Genomic DNA, 21,091 nt, shown 5'->3' on the forward strand with positions numbered 1-21,091 from the left:
TAATATTATGAATATTATTTTTTCGAACAGTAATATTATTAATATTATTGTCTAAGACAGTTAAATTACTGTTGGAGACAGTAATTTAACATCCAAGGCAGTAATATTAATTAAAATAATTTTTTTAAGGAAAAAAATTAAAAAAAAAAAAAAAAGTTAATTAACAGTTAAATTACTGTCTTCGACAGTTAAATAACTGCCGGAGACAGTAATTTAGCAACGAATACAGTAATATTAATTAATAATATTTTCTTTAAGAATAAAAAAAGTCAATTAACAGTTAAATTACTGTCTCTGACAGTTAAATAACTGCCGGAAACAATAATTTAGCAACGAATACAGTAATATTAATTAAAAATATTTTTTTTAAGAATAAAAAAGTCAATTAACAGTTAAATTACTGTCGCCGACAGTTAAATAACTGCTGGAGACAGTAATTTAGCAACGAATACTGTAATATTAATTAAAATATTTTTGTAGAAAAAAAAAAAGAGTCAATTAACAGTTAAATTACTGTCTCCGACAGTTAAATAACTGCCGGAGACAGTAATTTAGCAGCCAAGACAGTAATATTAATTAAAATATTTTTTTTAAGAAAAAAAAAAGTCAACGCTGGAGACCGGTGGTCAACGCCGGTCAACGGCGGCGACCGGCGGTCTCCGGTGGTGGCGGGTGAAAATTGAAATTATGGTTAAAATTGGTTAATTGATGAAATTGAGCTAAATTGTGGTGTAAATCATGAAATTGGAGTTAAATTGGGTTTCAATGAATTGGGGGTAATTTTGGTATATATAAAAGGATTTTCCTTATTTACAAATAAGTTTGAATGGGCTAGATTTATTTGAAAGACAAAAAAGTTGGATATCCCTCTTTTAATTAAGTGCCCTTGTCATGGGCCTATTTGCCATTACCCCTTTTTAAATATGTTGATAAAAAAGATATATTTTTATTTTTCCAATTCATTGTTTCAAAATGATTGCTGTATAGAAAAAAATGATTTGACATTTGGCATTCTAAAAAAATACGACTAAAATTATTAAACTACCTTTATTAGTTTTAAAAATTCATTTTGGGTGCATTATGCATTATTTATTATGTTTTGATGGTGTAAAGTGCTATTAATTTGTTTCGAGGTTGCAAAGTATCAAAATGTTATATTTCAAGGGCGCAAAATGAGATTAAGCCTAACTAATACACCATTGAAGATCTAAAGTGACATGTAATATAACACAAGAAAAGTTAGCCAAATATATGACTAATTTGAAACCAAAAAAATATAATTATTTGTGGATTAAGAAACTTTTGAAAAAAATTCCCAACAAAATGGTTATTTGTGTTACACTCTGTGATTGTTACATTAAGTGAATTTTTACTATTTATCTGTCCACATCAATGTATTAGGTGTATGCGTGTTGGTATACGCCCGGAGAAGAAATAACAAATAAAGTCATAATGTCCATATTTTATACTGGATATCGATAAGCTAGAAATTCTAATCAAATGGCACCAAGAACAGAAGACAACATTCTGCAGCAAATAAACATGGACATAAAAACATTAAACAAATCAAGCCAAAAATTAGAGATAACAAGCACATAACACTATTTCAACAAGTTCAAATTTCAGAATTTAACTTATTATAAAATAGAAAAATAATGAAAGAAAAGAAAAGGGGAAGTGGAACCATGATCAAAACACAAAGTTATGTAATAAAAGAAATTCCGATGGCTGCTCCGGCGACGGTTCGAATTCTCGGCTCAGTCCTCGTTCTCTAAATTCTCGTCCAAAATCCAAGTGGGGCCTCCAAACACTCACGGCAGCCACACACACACAAACGCGCGCGCGCGCGCACACACACACACACACAGAGTGTATTTGAATTAAAAACAAGGAAAAACGAAACCTAAATTGAAGCCCTAATCTCACCGGTTTATCCCTAAAGAACTAAGCTTGAATTTACCGAAAAGAATCGACATTTTCATCTCAAAGAATGTTCTCTCTTTCACTCTGATTTTTCCTCACAAAATACACAAAGTATTCCCTTTTTATTTTCGTCCTTTTTCGTCTCTTTCTCGTCCCACACACAGAAAGGGAATAGGGTGCACTTATACGTCTAAATCATCCACCAAACTAACGAAGAATTGGGACAACAAATCACTAAGATTTGCTGAGGATGAGAAAAAAGATTTGTTGAGAGCAAAAAGGGGCAGATTGAAAACTTCTGCCGAAAACAACAAGAGATAGAAAATGGTGAAGAGAGAGAGGGGAAAAACCAAAGTAAGATTGGACTGACTTTAATTTTGGGCTCAAGTTGTGTGGGGTGCTCGTAAGTGGGTTGCAAGATGGATTGATGAATAGGCCATTCACAAAGAATATGTATGGTACACACTCTACAAATCTCCACCTAGCCCAAATGGATCATCGGGACCTTTTGGGGAAACCCAAGAGCAAAACTAAATGGGTCCTACCCAATTTGGACAATATCATACCCATGTGAAGTTTGTGCTATCCCGGTGGGCCCCAACAATAACATAGACATAGATCACATATTCCAAGTATCACAAAGACAGTAAATAACAAAGATTATTTCAAATATTAGCAGGATAAAACACAGAAGAATAACAAAGATTCAAAGCAAAATCGAATCATAAATATCCACAATTTTCCAAAAAATCACAAAAATATTAGAATCGCAAAGATTCACAATTTCAGAGCAAAATCCAATCACAAAGATTCCACTTTTTATCTATTACAAAGATAAAGAATCAAACAGATGGACAAAAAATATTATTAGCGAAAACAATAAACAAAAGAATCACCAAGATTCACCAATAACAGGTATAATTACCACAAAGAATAAATCAACTCACCAAGAGTAGAAATACATGAGCGAAACCCCTGGACCAGAGTTTTATACGCCTCTCCGGACTAACCTTTAACAAAGCTCTGAGACCACTGTAGGGTATCCGCCTGGATAAGTTGGGTATCCGCCCGGGGAAGAAATAACAAATAAAGCTATAATGTCCATATTTTATTTGGAGACAGTTAAAGTACTGGATGTTTTTTTTTTTTTGAAAAAAAAGTACTGGATGTTGATAAGTTAGAAATTCTAATTAAATGGCTTCAACTACGGAAGACAACATTCAGGAGCAAATAAACATGGACATAAAAACATTAAACAAACCAAGCCAACAATTAGAGATAACAAGCACAGAACACTGTTTCAACAGGTTCAAAATTTAGGATTTAGTTTATTATAAAATAGAAAAATAATGAAAGAAAAGAAAAGGGAAGTGAAACCGTGATAAAAACACAAAGTGCTGTTATAGAAGAAATTCTGACGGCTGCTCCGGCGGCGGTTCGATTTTCCGGCTCAGTCCTGGTTCTCTAAGTCCTCGTCCAAGATCCAAGTGGGGCCTCCTAACACTCACGGCAGCCAAACATATGCATTAACACACAGTGTATTCCAATGAAAAACAAATAAAAACGAAACCCAAATTCAAGCCCTAATCTCACCGATTTTTCCCTAAAAAGTAAGCTCCATATCAAAGAAAAGAATCGAGATTTTCTTCTCAAAAAAGTTTCTCTCTTTCACTCTGATTTTTCTTCTCAAAATACAAACAATATTCTCTTTTTCTTTTCGTCTTTTTGTGTCTCTTCTCGTCCCACAACAGAAAGGGAATAGAGTGCACTTATACGCCCAAATCTCCACCAAACTCACAAAGAATCGGGAGAAAAAATCAAAGAGACATGTTAAGGAGAAAAAGAAAAAAATGTTTAGAGAAAAAAGGGGCAGATTGAAAACATTTGCCGAAAACAACGAGCGATAGAAAACGGTAAAGAAAGAAGGAGGGAAAACCAACGTATGATTGAGTTGACTTTAATTTTGGGCTCAAGTTGTGTGAGCTGCTCGTAAGGGGGTTGCAAGATGGATCAATGAAAGTGCCATTCGTAAAGAATATATTTGGACCACACTCTACAAATCTCCACCTGGCCCAAATGGATCATCAGGACCTTTTGGGGAAACCCAAGAGCAAAACCAATTGGATCCTGCCCAATTTGGACAATATCATACCAATGTGGAGTTAGTGCTATCCCGCTGGGCCGCAACAGTAACATAGACATATATCCCATATTCCAAGTATCACAAAGATAACAAATAACAAAGATTATTTCAAATATCAGCAGGATAAAATAAAGAACAATCACAAAGATTTAATATTCTTTAGCAAAATCGAATCACAAAGATCCACAATTTTTAAAAAAAATCACAAAGATTCACAATTTCATAGCAAAATCGAATCACAAAGATTCCAATTTTCAAATATCACAAAGATAAAGAATCACAAAGACTCACAAAAACTATTATTAGCAGAAGCAATAAATAAAAAATCACATAGATTCACCAATAACAGGTATGATTATCACATACAATAAATCAACTCACCAAGAGTAGAAATTTATACCTGAGCGAAACCCCTGGAACAGAGTTTCGTACATCGTTCCGAACGGACCCTTAACAAAGATCTGATACCACTGTTGGGTATCCGCCCGGAGAAGAAATAACAAACAAAACTCTAATGCCCATATTTTATTTGGATACAATTAAAATAAATAATGATATTAAAATACTGGATATTGACAAGCTAGAAATTATAATCAAATGGCACCAGCTGTGAAAGACAACATTCAACAGCAAATAAACACGGACATAAAAACATTAAAAAAATCAAGCCAACAATTAAAAATAACAAGTACAGAACGTTATTTAAACAGGTTCCAATTTAAGGATTTAATTTATTATAAAAATAAAAAAAAATAATGAAAGAAAAGAAAATGGAAGTGGAATTGTGATCAAAACACAAACTTCTGCAATAGAAGAAATTCCGACGGCTGCTCCGGTGGCGGTTCGATTTCTCGGCTCAATCCTCGTTCTCTAAGTCCTCGTTCAAGATCCAAGTGAGGTCTCCTAATACTCACGGCAACCACACACATGCGCGCGCACACACACACACACAGTGTATTTAAATGAAAAACAAAGAAAAACGAAACTCAAATTCAAGTCCTAATCTCACCGGTTTATGCCTAAAGAAGTAAGCTCGAATTCACCAAAAAGAATCGAGCTTTTCTTCTCAAAAAAGGTTCTATCTTTCACTCTGATTTTTCCTCTCAAAATACACAAAGTATTGTCTTTTTATTTTCGTCTTTTATCGTCTCTTTCTCGTCCCACACACAGAAAGGGAATAGGATGCACTTATATGCCCAAATCATCCACCAAACTCACGAAGAATCGGGACAACAAAATAATAGAGATTTGTTCAAGATAAAAAGAAAGATTTGTTGAGTGGAAAAAGGGGCAGATTGAAAACTTTTGCCGAAAACAACAAGAGATAGAAAACGATGGAGAGTGAGAGAGAGAGAGAGGGGGAAACCCAAAGTAAGATAGGGCTGAATTTATTTTTGGGCTCAAGTTGTGTGGGTTGTTCGTAAGTGGGTTGCAAGATGGATTGATGAATAAGTCATTCACAAATAATATATTTGGGCTACACTCTATAAATCTTTACCGGGCCCAAATGGACCATCGTGACCTTTTGGGGAAACCCAAGAACAAAATCAATTACATCCTGCCCAATTTGGACAATATCATACTAATGTGGAGTTTGTGCTATCCCGGCGGACCCCTACAGTAACATAGACATAGATCCCATATTCCAATTATCACAAAGATAGCAAATCACAAAGATTATTTCAAATATCAGCAGGATAAAACACAGAAGAATCACAAATATTCAATATTCTTTAGCAAAATCGAATCACAAAGATCCACAATTTTTCAAAAAATCACAAAGATATTAGATTTTCGGAGCAAAATCGAATCACAAAGATTCCAATTTTCAAATATCACAAAGATAAAAAATTACACGAATTCACAAAACTTATTATTAGCGGAAGCAATAAATAAAAGAATTACCAAGATTCACCAAAAACAGGTATAATTATCACAAAGAATAAATCAACTCACCAAGAGTAGAAATTTATACCTGAGGGAACTCCTGGACCAGAGTTTCGTACGCGCTCTGGACGGACCCCTAACAAAGCTCTGATACCACTATTGGATATCCGTCCGAAGAAGAAATAAGAAACAAAGTCATAATGCGCCCATATTTTATTTTGAGACAACTAAAATAAATATAATATTAAAATACTAGATATTGATAAGTTATACATTATAATCAAATGGCACCAACTACGGAAGACAACATTCAACAGCAAATAAACATGGATATAAAAACATTAAACAAATCAAACCAACAATTAGAAATAACAAGCACAGAACACTCTTTCAACGGGTTCAAATTTCAGGAGTTAATTTATTATAAAAATTGAAAAATAATGAAAGACAAGAAGAGGGAAGTGGAACCATGATCAAAACACAAAGTTATGCAATAGAAGAAATTTCGATGCTACTTCGGCGGCGGTTCGAGATCTCGGCTCAGTTCTTGTTTTCTAAGTCCTCGTTCAAGATCCAAGTGGGGCCTCCTAGCACTCACGACAGCCACACACATGCACGCACACAGAGTGTATTCCAATGAAAAACAAAGAAAAAAGTAACCGAAATTCAAGCACTAATTTCACCGGTTTATCCCTAAAGAAGTAAGCTCGGATTCATCGAAAAGAATCGAGCTTTTCTTCTCAAAAAAGGCTCTCTCTTTTGCTCTGATTTTTTTTCTCAAAATACACAAAGTATTCTCTTTTTCTTTTCGTCTTTTTTCGTCTCGTTCTCGTCCCACACACATAAAGGGAATAGGGTGCACTTATACGCCCAAATCATACACCAAACTCACGAAGAATCGGGGCAACAAATCATCGAGATTTGTTGAGGATAAGAAGAAAGATTTGTAGAGAGGAAAAATGGGCGGATTGAAAACTTCTGCCGAAAACAACGAGAGATAGAAAACGGTGGAGAGAGAGAGGGGGGGGGGGGGGGGGGGAATCAAAGCAAGATTGAGTTGACTTTATTTCGGGCTCAAGTTGTGTGGGCTGCTCGTAAGTGGGTTGCAAGATGAATTGATGAATGGGCCATTCACGAAGAATATATTTGTGCCACACTCTACAAATCTCCACCTGACCCAAATGGATCATCGGGGCCTTTTGGGGAAACCCAAGAGCAAAACCAATTGGGTCATGTCCAATTTGGACAATATCATACCAATGTGGAGTTTGTGCTATCCCGACGGGCCCTAACAACAACATAGATATAGATCCCATATTCCAAGTATCACAAAGATAGCAAATCACAAAGATTATTTCAAATATCAGTAGGATAAAACACGTAAGAATCACAAAGATTCAAAGCAAAATCGAATCACAGAGATCCACAATTTGTCAAAAAATCACAAAGATACTAGAATCACAAAGATCCACAATTTCAGAGCAATATCGAATCACAAAGATTCCAATTTTCAAATATTACAAAGATAAAGAATCACACAGATTGACAAAAAATATTAGGGTAAATTACACTTACACCCCTGTGGTATGCTTAAATAATTTTAAGGTCCCTATAGTATCGATAATTACACTCACCCCCTGAAACGTAGTTAGAAACTCTAACGGGCTAATGCATTGGTTACATTATCCCAATAGAGTTCTAATGGACTATTACTTTTAGCTAGTGGTGGAGATAACATAGAGTTATGGGGAGTTATGGGGTGACATGGCTCCCCCAATATTTCTTAAATCAGCCATAACTCTTTGTTTTCTCCACTATTTACTGAAACCAATAGTCCGTTAGAACTCTATCGTAATAACGTATCCAATGCATTATCCCATTAGAGTTTATAACTACATTTCAAGGGGGTGAGTGTAATTATCGATACCACAGGGACCTTAAAGTTATTTAAGCATACCTCAGGGGTGTGGGTGTAATTTACCCAAAATATTATTAGCGAAAGCAATAAATAAAAGAATCACCAATAACAGGTATAATTATCACAAAGAATAAATCAACTCACCAAGAGTAGAAATTTATACCTGAACGAAACCCCTAAACCAGAGTTTCATACGCCGCTCCGGACGGACCCTAACAAAGCTCTGATACACTGTTGGGTATCGGCCTGGAGAAGTTGGGTATCCGCCCGAAGAAGAAATAATAAATAAAGCCATAATGCCCATATTTTATTTGGAAAAAAATTAAAATAAATAATAATATTAAAATATTGGATGTTGATAAGTTAGAAATTCTAATCGAATGGCTTCATCTACGGAAGACAATATTCAGCAACAAATAAACATGGACATAAAAACATTAAACAAATCAAGCCAACAATTAGAGATAACAAGCACAGATTACTGTTTCAACAGGTTCAAATTTTAGGATTTAATTTATTATAAAAATAGAAAAATAATGAAAGAAAAGAAAAGGGAAGTGGAACCGTGATAAAAACACAAAGTTCTGCAATAGAAGAAATTCCGACGACTGCTCCAGCGGCGGTTCGATTTTCTGGCTGAGTCCTCGTTCTCTAAGTCCTCGTCCAAGATCCAAGTGGGGCTTTCTAACACTCCCGGCAGCCATACACATGCGCACACACACAGTGTATTCCAATGAAAAACAAAGAAAAGCGAAACTCAAATTCAAGCCCTAATCTCACCGATTTATCCATAAACAAGTAAGCTCAAATTCACCGAAAAGAATCGAGCTTTTTTTCTCAAAAAAGGTTCTCTCTTTCATTCTGATTTTTCATCTCAAAATACACAAAGTATTCTTTTTTTCTTTTCGTCTTTTTTCGTCTCATTCTCGTCCCACATACAGAAAGGGAATATGGTGCACTTATATGCCCAAATCATCCACCAAACTCACAAAGAATCGGGGCAACAAATCACATAGATTTGTTGAGGATTAGAAGAAAGATTTGTTAAGAGGAAAAAGGTGCAGATTGAAAACTTCTGCAGAAAACAACGAGAGATAGAAAACAGTGTAGAGAGAGAGATTGGGCTGACTTTAATTCTAGGCTCAAGTTGTGTCAGTTGCTCATAAGTGGGTTGCAAAATAGGTTGATGAATAGGTCATTCACAAAGAATATATTTGAGTCTCACTCTACAATGCGTTTGTGTAAAAATCCGCCCCTACATTTCACCATGTGCTATATAGTATAGACCCCTATTAAATAGTGCCAACGGCTCAAAAGTACCTAACTATAGCTGAACATTTATTGGGCGGCAAATGTGACATACTAATAATTGAGAATTCATTAGTTTCTCTTAATTACCTCTTCACGTAGGGTATGTCTTGTCAATTTACCAGGCATGTAAGTTTTATTGGCCTAATTTACTTATAGATTTTCGATATTAGCGGTCTTGTTTGCCTTTATGTTAATGAAATTATTATTGTACCCTCAAGCCAAAAAAATATAGAAAATAAATTAAATATTATTAAAAACCGATTTTCTGTTTTATAGTTATCTATAATTTATTTAAAAATAACCATGTTTCTCTTTTTATACTATAGGGTGTTTTAAAAAAAAAATTGGGTAGTAGAGTTGAAATTAAGGTTTTCACAATAGAAATTGTTTGAAAATGTTAAAAGAAGTAATTACTTGTTTAAAAAGTGATTTAAGTTTTTTTTTTCTTTTCTAACGTTACGGATTGATCAATTTGTTATAAGGACTAAACATCAGTTAGGAAGTGAAAGATTTCATTTTAAACACCCTTGAATAAATTACTGTATCAGTGAAAGTCACTGTCAACGCCCCTTAAACGTAGGCTAGCGCTAGAGACACATCATAAAGAAGACGAAATGAAAAAAAAAAACATATGGAAAATTGTCACTAAAGGATACTTTATACATTATATTATTTTAATTTCCAATCTTAAAAACGAATTCATATTCAATGAAAGAACTCGCAATGAACCATGTATCATATATGCATTGAGTAAGCTTTTGCTTTCGTAGAATAACTTTTATAAATCATTTTAAAAAAATGTAGACTGCACTAAACAATGAGTTATCTGTGACAAATTCAATCTAGAAAACGTTAAATAGTATTCAAATGCAAATTTGCATCTTTTCTTCTATCACCACGGGTACATATGAAATTTCTTTTACAAAAAAAATTAAAAAGAAAAAAAAAATCAGCAATTGAATGGGGGCAAACATTTTCACGTGGGGCACACGTGCAAAGCATATGTGGTGGTTCTTCCTCTTTTATCTTATAATAACATTAAAATAAGCACGTGTTTTTTACTTAGTAAAAAGCCAGCCATTCATTGGCCCCTGATGATGCCACCCCCCACAAAAATATCAATTCACCATTATTATATATTAATATATAATTTAATAATCCTCATTCTGCTTCTTATTTTCTCTCTCTATATTTTTTCCTAATTAAGAAATGGAGATAGATTTTCTGGGTCTGAATTCACCCACCTTCAATACAGAACAAGAGATTTCCAAGAATGCATTCTCAGACACAGTTACATGTAACTAATTTTTTTTTCCAAATAAAAATTTATATTATACATAAATAATCCTATATAATATGTATCTATAGTGTTTTTTTATTTTTTGAATAATTCAATGTTCTTGCAGGCAACAGTGGAGGAGTTGAGACATCTTTGTCTCTTAGTACAAGTACTTTTCAAGACAACCTTAATCTTAACAAGGTAATTAATAAGTTTTCCGTGCATCTTTTCTTCTTGATTATTTAATTAAAATAATATGTATTATTTAATTTTGAAAATATTAAAATGGAAATTAATTAGATATACCCTATTGCAATTTGATACAAGAAATGGGAATTCCGTAACGATTGTAAGAAGATGATTACTTCAAGCAGTGGGAGCTCCACAAGTACATTATTTCCGAGGCCGGTTTTCGACCCTAGAATTACCACCACCGGTTTTCCGTTCGACCTAAACCAAAACTCGACCAACTCAAGGTATTCCGTAATGATTTTTTTTCTAGAAGAGCGTGCGATACTTGAATATTTAAAAAAAAAAAAAAATCTCGATATAAAATAACAAAATTTTGAGAAGCGGTAGTTGTTTATGGCCCCATCTGGCCCTACTCTGGCTTTATTACTATGTTTATATTGTTGTACCTCGCTTTTCTTAGTACTTCATGTTTCCTTACGTTGTTTAATGTTTAGATAAGATTAATGTCCACTCGTTGTGATACTTCATTATATGATGCATACATAAACAGGGCGGACCCAGGAGTTTTTCTTGGGGTCTAGAATATGGGGGTGTATTAAGAGATTTTTTTTTATGGACTGAAATGTATGAAATTGAAAGTTTAGGGAGACGAAAGTACATTAACTAATACATAAATAACTAATAAAAAAAACATTACGAAAAAAAAATTGGGGGCGGGGGCCACCCCAACCATACGCCCCGTACATATATACATACTTACGTACACATACATACATACCGCAGATCTATTGCGTATATACATAGGGTGTACTCAATTTATCTTATGTAGCCTACATATAAATATAATTAATCGATCACCCGCATCTACGAAAAAATATATATATTTGAAGGATATAATATGTTTTAATTAATTAATGATTATTTAAACTCAAAAATATAGTACTCCTAATAGTAGTGATTTGGCGATGTTGCCCTCGATCCCCGTAAATTTTCAGTCCATGCACTCTCATATAACTAAATCCTGGCTCGGCGCTGTATATATATAATTCATCATTTTGTATAGATAACGTCATCTACTTCAAGAAATAACGATCCCCTTAAATACTAAAAGAGCGATTCGCCTTTTATCATGACAAAAGGGGCACGAATGAACTTACATTATACATATATACGATGAAAATACGATGTTTAATGTTTTATGTTTAATGTCTTGTAGGGACATTTCTGAAATCCCGGAGACTGCTTCACTACCAACTATCAATCCAGACAATGTCTTCATTGATAATTTATCATCCAAAAAGGTCCTTTCTCGCTTACCATAACCGATAATTAGGTTCTTTTTTTTTTTTTGGTAATTAATTATCGAGTTTCTTGTTTAATTCTTATTTGTTACCTTAAATTATGTTTTTCCCATGCACAGGCTGAAAGCACTGTACTTATAGCTGGAAAAGCATCATTAGGGCTTTCTAATGGTATATTTTTTTCCATTATACAATCTTTTTGTTATGTGTTTTTTGCTGGTTTTCATGGGAGTTAAATATAAAATTTAAAATTAAAAAAAAAAAAAAAACAAACAGGCTACACTCCGACGGTGGCTATGGCTAGGAGAGCAAGCTTGGCCAGATTCTTGGAGAAGCGGTCTCACCGGTAAATCGGTTTTTTCCTCGGTTCAAATTTTTATTTTGAATTTTCGGATTATTTCCCAATTTTTGTTTTAATTACTAAATTTGAGATTTTAAAATTTTCTAATTTCCGATATTCAAATAGAATGAATGAAGCAAAGACAATACATGTCATGGGAAAATCATTGAGGAAAGGGAAAACGAGCATCGAAAGATCATAACATTGAACGCAACACAACGGAGGCGCTACTACTCGGTCGTTCGTTCCTATTAGTTACCGAACCCGAAAAAAGCCTCCATTATTTTCTATATTTATTTTTTGCTGGATTTATTTTGTTGCAATATTAAAATTTATCAATCATTCATATCATGTAACTATATGTTAATCACTTTCCATTAAAATTAAATAAATGTTATTATTTTATTCTATTTTTCTTTAAACATCTTGTAATATTGATTGTGCTTTCTCCACAATTGCGGGCGACAAACTTACATGACTAACCAAACGTTCAATAAAGTAAAATTATTTAATTAATCATGAAAATACGATCTTAACCCTTGCCAAAATGTCATGTCGCCGGTGGGAAATAAAAGTGAAAACACGGTCAGGATTCAAAATGACATTGATTTTGGACATTTTGAATCTTTAAAAAGAAGTTAACGAAATTAGAAATTTATTTTTAATGAAAGAACTCGCAAACAGTTATGAACTATATATGCACTGAATAATCTTCCACTTTCGTACAGTACTTGTCAGAAACTCGATCTAGAAAACATTGACTAGTATCCAAACTCAATTGACTTCGTACTATGTTACTTAACCAACTGGACCACTCTTTCTGAACAAATTTGCGTCTTTTCTTTTACGAAGTGAACACGATACATTCAAAAAAATAAAATAAAAATTGAATGGAGGCAAACATTTTCACGTGTTGCACACTACACAACATATGTGGTGGTTCTTCCTCTTTTATCTTATATATATATATATATATATATATATATATATATATATATATATATATATATATATATATATATATATATATATATATATATATATATATATATATATATTAATCTAAGCACGTGTTTTTTACGTTGTAAAAAGCCAGCCATTCATTGGTCACCTGATGATGCCAACCCCCACAAAAATATCAATTCACCATTATTATATTAATATATAATTTTATAATCCTCAGTCTAATGTGCTCTGCTTCTTCTTATTTTCTCTCTCTCTATATTTTTCCTAATTAATTAATAAATGGAGATAGATTTTCTGGGTTTGAATTCACCCATTTTCAAAATAGAACAAGAGATTTCCAAGGATGCATTCTCAGACACAAATACATGTATTTTTTTTATTTAATTTTTTTTTTCAATCTTATTATATAATTAAATAATCCTATATATGTATTCTTTATTATTTTTTTTTCCTGAATAATTTAATGTTCTTGCAGCCAGTGGTGGAGGAGTTGAGACATCTTTGTCTCTTAGTCCAAGTACTTTTCAAGACAACCTTAATATTAATGAGGTAATTAATTAATTTTTCTGTCCTTTTTTTTTTTTTAATAATTGAAATATGAATTCTTTTGAAAATACCAAAATGGAAATTAATTAGATTCCCTATTGCATTTTGATATGATTGTTATAAGATGATTACTCCAAGCTTGGTTCATTACAACCATGGAAATACACAAGAACAACGACCTACCTCCACCGGTTTTCTTTTCGACCTAAACCAAAACATAAGGTACCATATATATATATATAAGAGTAAACTGCAAATACTACCCCTGTGTTATCTCGAAATAGCAAAAACCCCCCTGTGATAAATAAACTAGCAAAAACCCCCCTGTGAAATTTAGTCAAAGGCATAATCCCCCCTAGCTGATTTTTTAGACTTGAAATGACAAAATTGTCCCTCAAAATGTATTTATATATATACATATTATATGTATATTTTTTCTTTTTAATTTATTTGTTTAGAAATTAAAAAAAATAGTAAACAACTAAATTGATTATTTTTCAAATAAAATAATTAAAATATTATAAAATATAAGAATTTATTAATTGCAAGACTCCAGGGGTATTTGTGTCTTTTTATACCAAGTCAACCCTCAAATAGTTCCATAGGGGGGTTTTTGCTATTTAAATAATTTCACAGGGGAGGTTTTTGCTAGTTTATTTATTACAGGGGGGTTTTTGCTATTTCGAGATTACACAGGGGTAGTTTTTGCAGTTTACTCATATATATAATCGTACGTACCGATGGAATATATATTATATTCCATCCGTATGTATGTAACGATGAACATATACACAATTTAAGATGAATTTAAGAATGGAATACAAATAAATCAAATTAAATATATAATAGGTAACATATAAATTGTCTTGTAGCAACATTTGTGAGATCCCAGGAGATGCTGCTTCATTACCAACTATCAATCCAGACAATGTCTTCATTGATAATTTATCATCCGAAAAGGTCCTTTTTCGCTTACCATAACCGAAAATTAGGATTTTTTTTTTATATATATAAATTAATTATCGAGTTTCTCGTTTAACTCTTATTTAGTACCTTAATTTATCTTTCTCCCATGCACAGGCTGAAAGTGCTGTACTTGTAGCTGGAAAAGCATCCTTAGGGCTTTGTAATGGTATATATATATATATATATTTTTTTTCAACTATACAATATTACAATTATTTTGTTCTTATGTTTTTTTAGTTTTTTCTTTTTTTTTTTTTTTTGGTTTTCATGATCTAAGTTAAGTATCTGTTATGTTTAAAATTGAAAAAAAAAAAAAAAACACGAACAGGCTATACTCCGACGGTGGCTATGGCTAGGAGAGCAAGCTTGGCCAGATTCTTGGAGAAGCGGTCTCATCGGTATATCAGTTTTTTCCTCGATTCAAATATTTGTTTTCAGATTAGTTTATTTATTGCCCTGATATTTCGAGACACGTTAAAAAAATTCCCCGAAAAGATTGGATTTTTGTGAAAAACACACTCCCTCATTTTCGATTTTTTTTTTGGAATGTAAAAATTGCTAATTTCCAATATTCAAATAGAATAATGAAGCAAGGACGACACATATCATGGGAAAATCATTGAAGAAAAAAAAAACGAGCATCGAAAAATCATAAACATTGAAGGCAACGCAACGGAGGCACTACTACTCGGTCGTTAGTTCCTATTACTTACTGAACCCGAAAATTAAATCCTCCATGATTTTTTTTTTTTTTTTTTGCTGCATTTATTTGTTGTTATTGTAAATTTATCAATGATTCATATCATGTAATAATATGTAACAATTCCTATTAAAATAAATGTTTTTATTTCATTTTAGTTTTTCAAAACATCTTGTCACACTGATTAATCAAGATAAGATCAAATAATCTTAAAAACCTAATTGGAAAACGAAAAGTTACGGCACTAACCAAACGTCCAACAAGGTCCAGTTATTTAATTAATCATGATTAATTTTACCAACCAAATAAGGTCTAAATTCATATATTTATTTAAAATACTAAATCCACTTTAAAACAATCAATACAGACTTACACACACATTCATGTGTATGTGTATGTGTATGTGCATGTTAACCTCCGTAAATAGGGATGTGAACGAACCGAGCTCACCTCTTTTGGCAGGCTCGAGCTCGAGCCTATTTTGTCGCTCGAGCTCGTCGAGTTCGTTCTTTTTTGGCTCGAGCTCATGCAATTTTGTCGAGCTCGAGCCAAACTCATTTTTTTTAATTATTATTAAAAATTATTTAAAAAAAATTACAAAAGAAACAATAAATTATAATTCTATATATTTTTAATATTTTTATTTTATTTTTATTTATTTCTATAATATTTTATATTATTATACATTATTTAAATAAAAAATAATACATAAGAAAATTTAATAATAAATAAGGTTCGCGAGCTAGCTCGTGAGCTCATGAACAACTAAAAACTGGCTTGAGCTCGGCTTGTCAGAAAGCTCGAGCTTGAGCCAAAAAAAGTGAGTCCGAGTTTGAACTTTTTTTGAGCCGACTCATCGAGCTCACGAGTCGGCTCAGCTCGGCTCGTTTACCACCCCTATCCATAAATGCACAATGCACATCGGGAAATTAATAAGCATCTAGAAGAACAAATAGATAACAAGGAAAAATATTCACATGTTATGATCATAATGGCAGATTGAATAAATGATATACCTATTATTAACATCTTCAACCCTCAATAAAAACGAAATTGATCGACACAAAAAATAAAAATAAAATATATATATATTGCAATGATTTCATGAAACATTATATATATAAATAAATAGATAAAAACAAGTACAAAGTCAAACTACCTTAATTTACCTGCAAACAAATACAAGGATGTAGTTTCGATTCATTTTACCGTTTTCGAGTGTTTAATAAGCCAATCCATGACGGCATCAATGTTCACCGACTCCTTGCAAGAGATCATATAACAGCACACTTCCCTATCGGTGATTGAATTCAGATCCCTGCAACAAAACAAAAACGAAAAATCGAAACTCAATTGCAATTAATAATTTAAGAATAAAAAAAAAAAAAGATTATTATCGAGTGCGTTTAATTCTTACAGCTGATCAACGAGCGATTGCTTTGAAAGAGCTTCCGACTTGTCGATTTTGTTTCCTAAAACGAGTAAAGGAATTCCAACTAACGAAGGCTTCTTCAATAAATCATGCAATTCACTTCGAGTAATTGGGACGCTGTCCCTATCAGCAGCATCAACAACGTATCTGTTTCAATGCATTGAGTTATATTTTAATTCCAATTCTTAATAAATAAATAAAAATATAGTTTATTGCGTTCAGTACCCCTGTGTTATATCGAATTACTGAAGAAGTCCTTGTGTTATTAATATTAGCAAAAAAAAACCTATAGTGCTTTAGGGGGTAGTTTGCTAAAATAAATTGCATTATAGGGAGGTTTTTTGCTAATATTAATAACACGATGGTTATTTTAACAATTAGAGTAAACACAAGGGTGTTGAATGCAATAAACCGTGAAAAAACCAAATGAAACTACTTAATAGCATGTGATACATTTATGTATACTGTGAAACTATTTAGGGTAATTACGGCCACCCCCTTAGGTAAAGTCAAATTACGAAAAAATCCTTCTTGTTTGGGTAATTACAAGTTTACAACCACCCCTCAGCTATGAATTTTCCTACGCTTCCACCCTTCCGGTGTCAAATTCAGTGGAATATTCTAGATTATGTGGAATATTCTCCAGTTTGTACCCCTTTTATCGTATTTGAGCTCCACATTTTGAAACAAGATGATTATATGATGTGTCTCGTAGCTTGTAAATATCAGATTGTTGTGCATCAAAAACTGCATTTTTACACAAAACGAGTACAAACTATAGAATATTCCACGGAATCAAGAAGATTCTGTTGAATTTGACACCATAAGGATGGACGGACGTGTAAAAAGATTCATAGTTGAGGGGAAAAGGGTTTTTTCGTAAATTGACATTACCTCAGGGGTGGCCGTAATTTACCCAACTATTTAATAGAAACAGCAAAAGCCGAAAAAAAAAATACGACCTAATATAGTTTTGTTTAGTTACGAGAGGAATAAAAGATATATTGCAAGCAAAAGCCAAACGAAATAAAAAAAGAAACGATGAAGAATTAATAAAAGTAGTATGATTACAGTATGGCGGTGACGCCGCGGCAATAACGCTCCCACATGGATCGGAATCTCCGTTGACCTCCCAAATCCCAAAGCTTTATGGTCACATTTCCTTTTGTCACTTTACGCATATTAAATCCCACCTGTTACCAAGATCACAAACGAAGGTGTTCCCTTTTAAGAAAAGTTATTACAAGAACTACGGTCGTATTATATGTATTTAAGGAATAAAAAAAAAAAGATACCTACAGTTGGAATCATATCTTCACTATATCCTCCTGTCTGATGAAAAAACAATATCGATAAGAATCGTGAAAACATAAACGCGTGTCTGTGTTTGTGTGTGTGTGTGTGTGTGTGTGTGTGTGTGAGAGAGAGAGAGAGAGAGAGAGAGAGAGAGAGAGAGAGAGAGAGAGAGAGAGAGAGAGAGAGAGAGAGACTCACAGCAACGACGTTAACAAGTGAGGTCTTCCCTGCATTTTGAAGACCGACGAGAGACAGTTCCATTTCCTGCTTGAAAAATAAGCTGCCGCGGAACAACCGTCAAAAATAAGCAGCTTTAAAATGTATAGTCATTACATTAATATATCGAAGAAAAAAAGGTGTTTTTATCTTTTATTATATAAAAATGCTTATCATGGCGGTTCACTACCATTTAACAGAATCCAATCATAACTGACTCCTGGGTATAATAGAGATGCGCCTCCCTTAGTTAAAATCCATTTTAGATAAAGCCGGAAAAAGATACATTTCTGACTTGGCAGCTGCTCGATAATTGTTTATCCACGCTATTTTCTTAATACTCAGACAAGAAACCATACGTTAATTCTAGAGCACATTTTGTGGGATAAGGTTGAAATATGAGACAGGCCAAATCATCCGAAATCAAGAAAACTGTAACCAGACGTTTCTGTTGACCTACTATAAAAATAGTCGTCTCAATAATAAACTTAGTTTCACAAGTTGCAGCAATTCATCGAGTAATGTTTTCTTCAATTTTGAACATTCAGTTTTCAGAGTAGTGCTCGGCGCTCCAATTAGATTGAACATTTCAAACCGTTCGTAAAACGGTTTTTTTTTTTTTAAATAACATTAATTAAAAAAAAATGCATTTTTTCCTATAGGTAGTTTCTAAAATAACATTAATAGAGGATATTACATTTCATAGGCAACAAATGGATTTTTACGAATTTTACCCGAAACACTCAATAACTAGGTCAGTGATAAGATCAAGAAACACTAGCAAGATTCTTGATTTTGTGTTCTTGTCCAAATCATTCATAGAAAGGGAAAATAATCGATCGTTAGGAGATCTTGAAATCAGAGCACCGAATCAATGTTAAATCTTTTCTAAAGAACGTTATAATAAAATCGAAAGTCTTGTTTACACACTCTCGTTCTATTATATTAACTATTAAGTAACGATTCGAGTTTGTCAGCTATTAGACAATATGAAATCTACATACCAACTTAATTCCACTAAATTACAAATAATCTCGTCTCGGAATCGTAAGATAAGCCATTGTCACACATCAATTGCCAATAGTACGGATTCCATTTTGTATAAATTCGCTTATCTAAACTTCAAAAGCAACCAAGTCGAGCTCAACCCGATTTTGCATTTTCCTCATTTAAAGCTCAATTTTATTTTAATAGGAAAAAGATATAAAAAAAAATTCCGATTATTTCTCGACATCCTTCGAATTCATTGTACCATTGTACATGTAAATAGCACCCAACAAGGGATGCAGCAAGTGAGCCTGTGTCAATTAATCAATTAACTCAGGTTCAAATCCCCTTGCCAACAGTTGTCTGGTCAAGCTTGTCGAAGACATCAACAGAAATACGAAAAACACCATGAACCCACAAACAGGGAAATCAATAAAGAAATATCCAAAATAAATTCAAGAAAATAGTGTGTAGTAAAACAGACAACAAGTGAAATGAAAATTCATTACATAAAAAAAAAGGAGAAAGAGAAGAAATATATACCTGCGGAGCCAGTTGAGGAGAGAATCCCACAACCCCATATTCAAGAATTTTTGAGGTGATAAATAAATTAAAAAAAAAAAAGTTGGGATATAGATTGAAGAAATGATTTTAATGGTGGGGTTTGGTTGCATTACTACACCTCTTTGAATTCTCAGAAGACACGCGAAACATAGTACAAAACTTCACCGACTGAAATTCAAGATGCGATTTTTGTTTCTTAAAGGCGTTTTTAGCCTTTTTTTTTTTTTTTTTTTTTTTCTATTTGTATATATTTTTTTAGTTGTCATTTCAGAATTTAAATAATAAATGAATTAATCATTTTTTTCCAAAATTTTGCTCTTATTACTAATAGGGTCAAATACAAAAACAGCATGTACTATGAAATTTGTATCAAATACCCCTTGTACTACATATAAATACAAAAATTCCCCTATTGATATATATTTTTTTTAAATCTGATGAAAATACCCCTGCTAAGCCTATAAATATAAGGGGTTTTTTGAGCCATTTTCCACTATATTTTTTAACATTTTCGGTCAATTTTACTTGGGAAATTTTGATATTTTTATTTTTTTCTCCAAAACATTTAATTACTTAAAAAAAATTCTAAATAAAACCTCGTATTTTTATCATTTTGAATTTCATCATTTTTTTTTCTTAAATGTCTTCCGGTAGTTTATTTTTTTCGTCATTGTAAAGATGTTTGAACTACCGGAAGAAAATTAAAAAATGACAAAAATGAAAGGTTTTATTCAGAAAATTAAAAAAATCTAAACAATCAGATGTTTTGGAGAAAAAAAATATAAATGCCAAAAAATTTCACGTAAAATTGACTGAAAATGGTAAAATATATAGTGCCAAATGGCTCAAAACTATATATATATATATATATATATATATATATATATATATATATATATATATATATATATATATATATATATGTGTGTGTGTGTGTGTGTGTGTGTGTGCGCGCGCGCGCGCTTGCACGCGCTTGAGTAGGGGTATTTTCGTCATATTTTGGAAAATAATGTAATGTGAGGGGAGTTTTTATATTTATGTGTAGTAAGAGGGTATATGATACAAAGTTCATAGTAAGGAGTGTTTTTTTATTTAACCCTTACTAATAAGTTATTTCAAAATAT

The 21,091-nt window shown here is 32.6% G+C and overlaps 3 protein-coding genes across 3 annotated transcripts; 2 read left to right on the forward strand and 1 right to left on the reverse strand.

The window, feature by feature from the left end:
* The first annotated feature begins 10,320 nt into the window (after window positions 1-10,320).
* LOC148767100 (uncharacterized) lies at window positions 10,321-12,704 on the forward strand. Its single transcript, XM_088825432.1, has 7 exons — window positions 10,321-10,479; window positions 10,589-10,662; window positions 10,789-10,937; window positions 11,870-11,954; window positions 12,074-12,125; window positions 12,231-12,300; window positions 12,421-12,704. Exons 1-7 carry the CDS (start codon window positions 10,392-10,394, stop codon window positions 12,494-12,496), a joined length of 594 nt encoding a protein of 197 aa, XP_088681558.1. The 5' UTR covers window positions 10,321-10,391; the 3' UTR covers window positions 12,497-12,704.
* A 749-nt stretch (window positions 12,705-13,453) lies between these two features.
* LOC148767101 (uncharacterized) lies at window positions 13,454-15,640 on the forward strand. Its single transcript, XM_088825433.1, has 7 exons — window positions 13,454-13,627; window positions 13,736-13,809; window positions 13,931-14,028; window positions 14,679-14,766; window positions 14,887-14,938; window positions 15,101-15,170; window positions 15,353-15,640. The coding sequence occupies exons 1-7, from the start codon at window positions 13,540-13,542 to the stop codon at window positions 15,393-15,395; spliced, it is 513 nt and encodes a 170-aa protein (XP_088681559.1). The 5' UTR covers window positions 13,454-13,539; the 3' UTR covers window positions 15,396-15,640.
* Window positions 15,641-16,542: 902 nt separating this feature from the next.
* LOC148767102 (ADP-ribosylation factor-like protein 8c) lies at window positions 16,543-20,132 on the reverse strand. The gene is made up of 6 exons (XM_088825494.1): window positions 19,947-20,132; window positions 18,399-18,480; window positions 18,204-18,236; window positions 17,976-18,097; window positions 16,890-17,051; window positions 16,543-16,790 (listed from the first exon to the last, which is right to left on the reverse strand). Exons 1-6 carry the CDS (start codon window positions 20,075-20,077, stop codon window positions 16,673-16,675), a joined length of 648 nt encoding a protein of 215 aa, XP_088681620.1. The 5' UTR covers window positions 20,078-20,132; the 3' UTR covers window positions 16,543-16,672.
* Between the last annotated feature and the right edge of the window lie 959 nt (window positions 20,133-21,091).

The sequence above is a fragment of the Erythranthe guttata genome, chromosome 11 (genome assembly GCF_056151865.1).
Source record: "Erythranthe guttata isolate IM_541 chromosome 11, IM_541, whole genome shotgun sequence".
In the NCBI taxonomy this organism is placed as follows: domain Eukaryota; kingdom Viridiplantae; phylum Streptophyta; class Magnoliopsida; order Lamiales; family Phrymaceae; genus Erythranthe; species Erythranthe guttata.